General features: G+C 31.1%; 1 protein-coding gene across 1 annotated transcript; it reads right to left on the reverse strand.

The window, feature by feature from the left end:
- Positions 1-1,900: 1,900 nt before the first annotated feature.
- LOC104098906 (zinc finger protein 8-like) lies at positions 1,901-2,527 on the reverse strand. The gene has a single exon (XM_009605757.4). It carries the CDS (start codon positions 2,525-2,527, stop codon positions 1,901-1,903), a length of 627 nt encoding a protein of 208 aa, XP_009604052.1.
- Positions 2,528-4,148: the final 1,621 nt, after the last annotated feature.

Raw genomic sequence — 4,148 nt, forward strand, 5'->3', positions numbered from 1 at the left:
GTATCATTTTTAGTGGCATTCCTATTTTTCTTTTTCTTTTTTAAACTAGTATAAGACCCCCGCAATACGCGGACAATTCCAAAAACTGATTATCATGTCAAAATATAATTTAGTTTATTTAAGCACGTTAGATCATATAGGTTTTGTAAAATTCTAACTATCAGCTTGTTTCTTAACTCAATCTGAAAATCTTTCATAACTACTTAATATAAAAGATTTAATTTATTGATTGATTATCACAGTTAATTAAGTAAATATGGTCTCTTAGCTTATATTACAAACATACCATCATTCTGTTGATATATCATATACGATAAAATCATACCATATGGTATATGTTGTATGATAAGAATATATGTATCATAAATATGTATAATACCATATTATAGCAATAGTGCATATAATAAATCATACAATATGTGGTTATATGGTATATCATGCGCCAAAGTTTAATTAATTGATATATTATAAAATAAAATATTAAAAATGGTAAAATTTTATCAAGATGGTACAACTTAACTTTCAAAAGTAATTATGGTATTCGTTAAAAAAATCTTTCCAGTCAGTTATGTGAATTTTCCTCACAATTATTTTTATTAAAATACTTTGAAAACGAGTTATATAGTTATCAAATAACTTGTATGGTCTTATTTTTATTTATCACATTATCCAATGCATATTATTCTAACATGGTTAGTATGTTGTTGAATAAGTTTGTCATATTTTTAATATTACAGTCCACTACATTCCTTTCAATATAATATTGATATATATTTTTCTTACTCTTGAAATATATATATTTTTATAGTTCACAATTCTCCAATTGTCTATATTTACCAATACTAAGTGATATTTTTGAGTATTGTTCAATTACTTGATATTATTTTTTAAATTTCAATGTATAGACTTCTCTCACTTTATCTCTATCCTCGTATTTTAAAAATGTTTTCTAATTTGATAGAGTATTATTTTTAGTGGCTTTCCTATTTTTTCTTGTTCTTCCATAAATTTGTTGTTGGAGTAAGACAAATGTTCTGAGTTCAAATCTCTCTGTCACTATTTAGTATTTACCAAAACGAATTTACACGCGTTTAGCACATCAAACAATCAGGGCTCAGGACGCACGTGAGAGGGTGTCTTTTTCAATACTTATTCGAGGAAGATTTTAAAAAAAAAAAACAATTAACGGAGGAAAAGACAGAATTTGGAAAAGAATTAGTCTAAAACTGGAAATTCAAAAGACTGAGGCATATCGACAAGTTGTGTTTCTGCCAAGGAGTCGTATCTAAATTAGTAGCTTGTTTTCAAGTTTCAAACAAGAAGCTTTTGACTTCATACTTTCTTCTTTGAGCCTTAATTAGATATCACCTTAAATTTTAACTAATTAAACACCACAAATGATCTGTAATTTGATAAGTATAGTTAATTCCATGCATATGCACTTAACTATATATGGAATATTTACTCTCTCTAAGGTGAAGAGAAGGAGGAGGAGAAAGTGGAGGAAGAGAAAAAGAAGAAAAAAGGCAAGTTGTTCTATTTATGAACTATCAGAAAACGTTATTCTTCAATTTATAGTATATCTGATGTAGGAAACATAACCTAATTAATATTCCCTCCTTTCTTTTATACCCTTGTTACTCCTCGTCCCATGCATTTTTACTTTCTTCAGATCCAACAAATAATTCATATATAGCATATATATATGCTTAATGATTATTATAACAATGGCCAGACATTCTTCAAAAACTAGCACAAAGTCTCAAAAGAAGTAGATGGGCAATCAACTAACTTAGAAAAGATTGTAGCTAAACACTTTCAAACAGTATAGAAATAATTAAATTAGACACTCAACAAAACAAAAACAAAAAAAGAGAAATTATTCCTACTTGGACGGTCTTTACAAGTGTAGATCTAAACTCACATGATCTTGAACTCCTTCCTTCAGTTCATACCCAAATCGGCTTAGAGAAATCGAGCTGCTATTGGTCTTCAAATTTCCATTAACATACATTGGCAATGGATCTATCATCTTGTAACGGTCACGAGCATAATTAGAAAGAGGAGAAGAATGACTTCTCCAAAAGACCAAGGGACTAATTCCATTTATAGTACGAGTTTGAGAATAATGGCTACCATTATAAACATGACGACTACTTCCATAAAAGCTATGAAAATAATTGCCATGAACGTTTCCACTAAGTTGAGCTCTTTTGGCATTTTGACGTTCTCTTTTATGTGCATTTTGATGACCTCCTAATGCTTGTGAAGTTGGGAAATTCCTACAACAATAGTTACATACAAATTTTCGGTTGTCGGAGACATTGACACTACTGTCTTTTGATTCTTGATCATGACTATGATTATTGGTATCGACAGATTTAGATTCCTCACGACCACCTAATTCTTTCCCAAAAAGCCTAATGGCTGCAGCCTTTTCTTTTGTTGGTGCTGGCCTAATAAAGGGCAGTTGGGAGAAAGATTCCACGTTCATGAAATCGAGAGTTTCTATATCTCTCCTATCCATGAATTTTTGTGAGGTTTTCTGAAGAATGAAATGATGAAGAGATAAAGGGAGCTAGATAGGGGTTTGGAACAAAAGTGAGAAGAAGAGATTTATGGAGAAAGCAGAAGCAAACGAGTATGTTGATGTTTGTCTATTCTCCCTTTGTTCTAATTTATATGATTCGGTTTGATTCGACAAAGAGTTCAAAAAGAAAAAAAATTATTTTGAAACTTGTAATTTTAAATATAATTAAGTTATAGATTTTTTGAAATTTATAGTCTTAAACATATTATAATATTGGACAGTTATAGAAAATAAGAAGGTCAAATTAAATAATTTTTTAATGTAAAAAGTTATTACTCCATTTTTATGAACAAACTAATAAGAAAACATGGTAGTTTTAGGAGGGGTGGGGATATATAGAGAGCATAGTGGGATTAATGAAGGAAGTGGTCATATCCAAAGGGTATTTGGAGCTATTTTTTCAATACATTAATTTGTATCTTCATGGAACCTGACAATGCCACACAAAAGCAATATTGATTTATGTACGTACTTTACTTATAAACTCCCTAATTTATATAACAAAATTTTTATTATAAGGGCAAAACCTTGTAATATCACGGTTCAAAGTCTTAGTATTGCTTAAGATTATGAGCTATATTTTCGGCTAGTGTGGCAGTTATAAATTAAGCACAATAACAAGCTAAGATTTGAGAGTTTAAGTTTTGTAAAATGACAGTAAATATTGACCTATTACTGTTGAAATTGTCAAAAGTCCCACATCGGTGGATGACAATTTTGAATGAGAATTTCACCCTATAAAAGGAGGCCTAATGTTTAGGATTGAAGTACACCTCTCATTTGCTTTTTTTATCTTCTTAAGGCATTTGTATCTTCTCTCTTTAGTATTATTTCACTTGTAATTTTGGAGTGGAATAAAATATTGATTGTGTCCGAGGAAGTAGGCAAAATTGGCCGAACCTCGTAAATTCTGGTGTTCTTTTATTATTGTCTTATTGTCTTGTTTATTATTTAGTGGTTGTCATAATTTTTGGTATAGTAGTTGTGACTCATTCACACTATATACATTTGGCTTCCGCAACAATGGGTATCAGAGCCAAGGTACTGCCTAAGTATGCTCTGTGGTTGCAGCATAGTCTGATCTTCCACATCAGAAAAGATCTATCTTGGTAACTGAGTCAAGTTTCTATCTGAGTATGCTCTGTGGTTGCAGCTTAGTCTGATCTTCCACACCAGAAAGGAAATAATCTTGATTTGTGTCGTCAGCTACTAAATAATATTTGTGTCAAAATGGAAGACAATAAACAAGAAGAATCTACATCAAGTGTCAATAATACGTCATCGTTGGCATCTTCGCTTATGACAAGAATTGTGTCAAATGCGAAATTTGCGGTAGAAATTTTTGACGGGTCAGGACATTTTGGGATGTGGCAAGGCGAGGTTCTAGATGTTCTTTTTCAACAAGGGCTAGATCTTGCCATTGAAGAAAAGAAGCCAGATGTTATTGGAGAAGAAGATTGGAAAATTATCAATCGTGTTGCTTGCGGTACCATTCGATCCTACCTTGCTAGAGAGCAGAAATATCCATACACAAAGAAAACTTCTGCAAGTAAATTAT

Source organism: Nicotiana tomentosiformis, chromosome 2 (genome assembly GCF_000390325.3).
Source record: "Nicotiana tomentosiformis chromosome 2, ASM39032v3, whole genome shotgun sequence".
Lineage (NCBI taxonomy): Eukaryota > Viridiplantae > Streptophyta > Magnoliopsida > Solanales > Solanaceae > Nicotiana > Nicotiana tomentosiformis.

Coding starts and splice junctions, on each gene's coding strand:
- LOC104098906 (XM_009605757.4), bottom strand. CDS start 2,527: ATGGATAGGAGAGATATAGAAACTCTCGATTTCATGAACGTGGAATCT.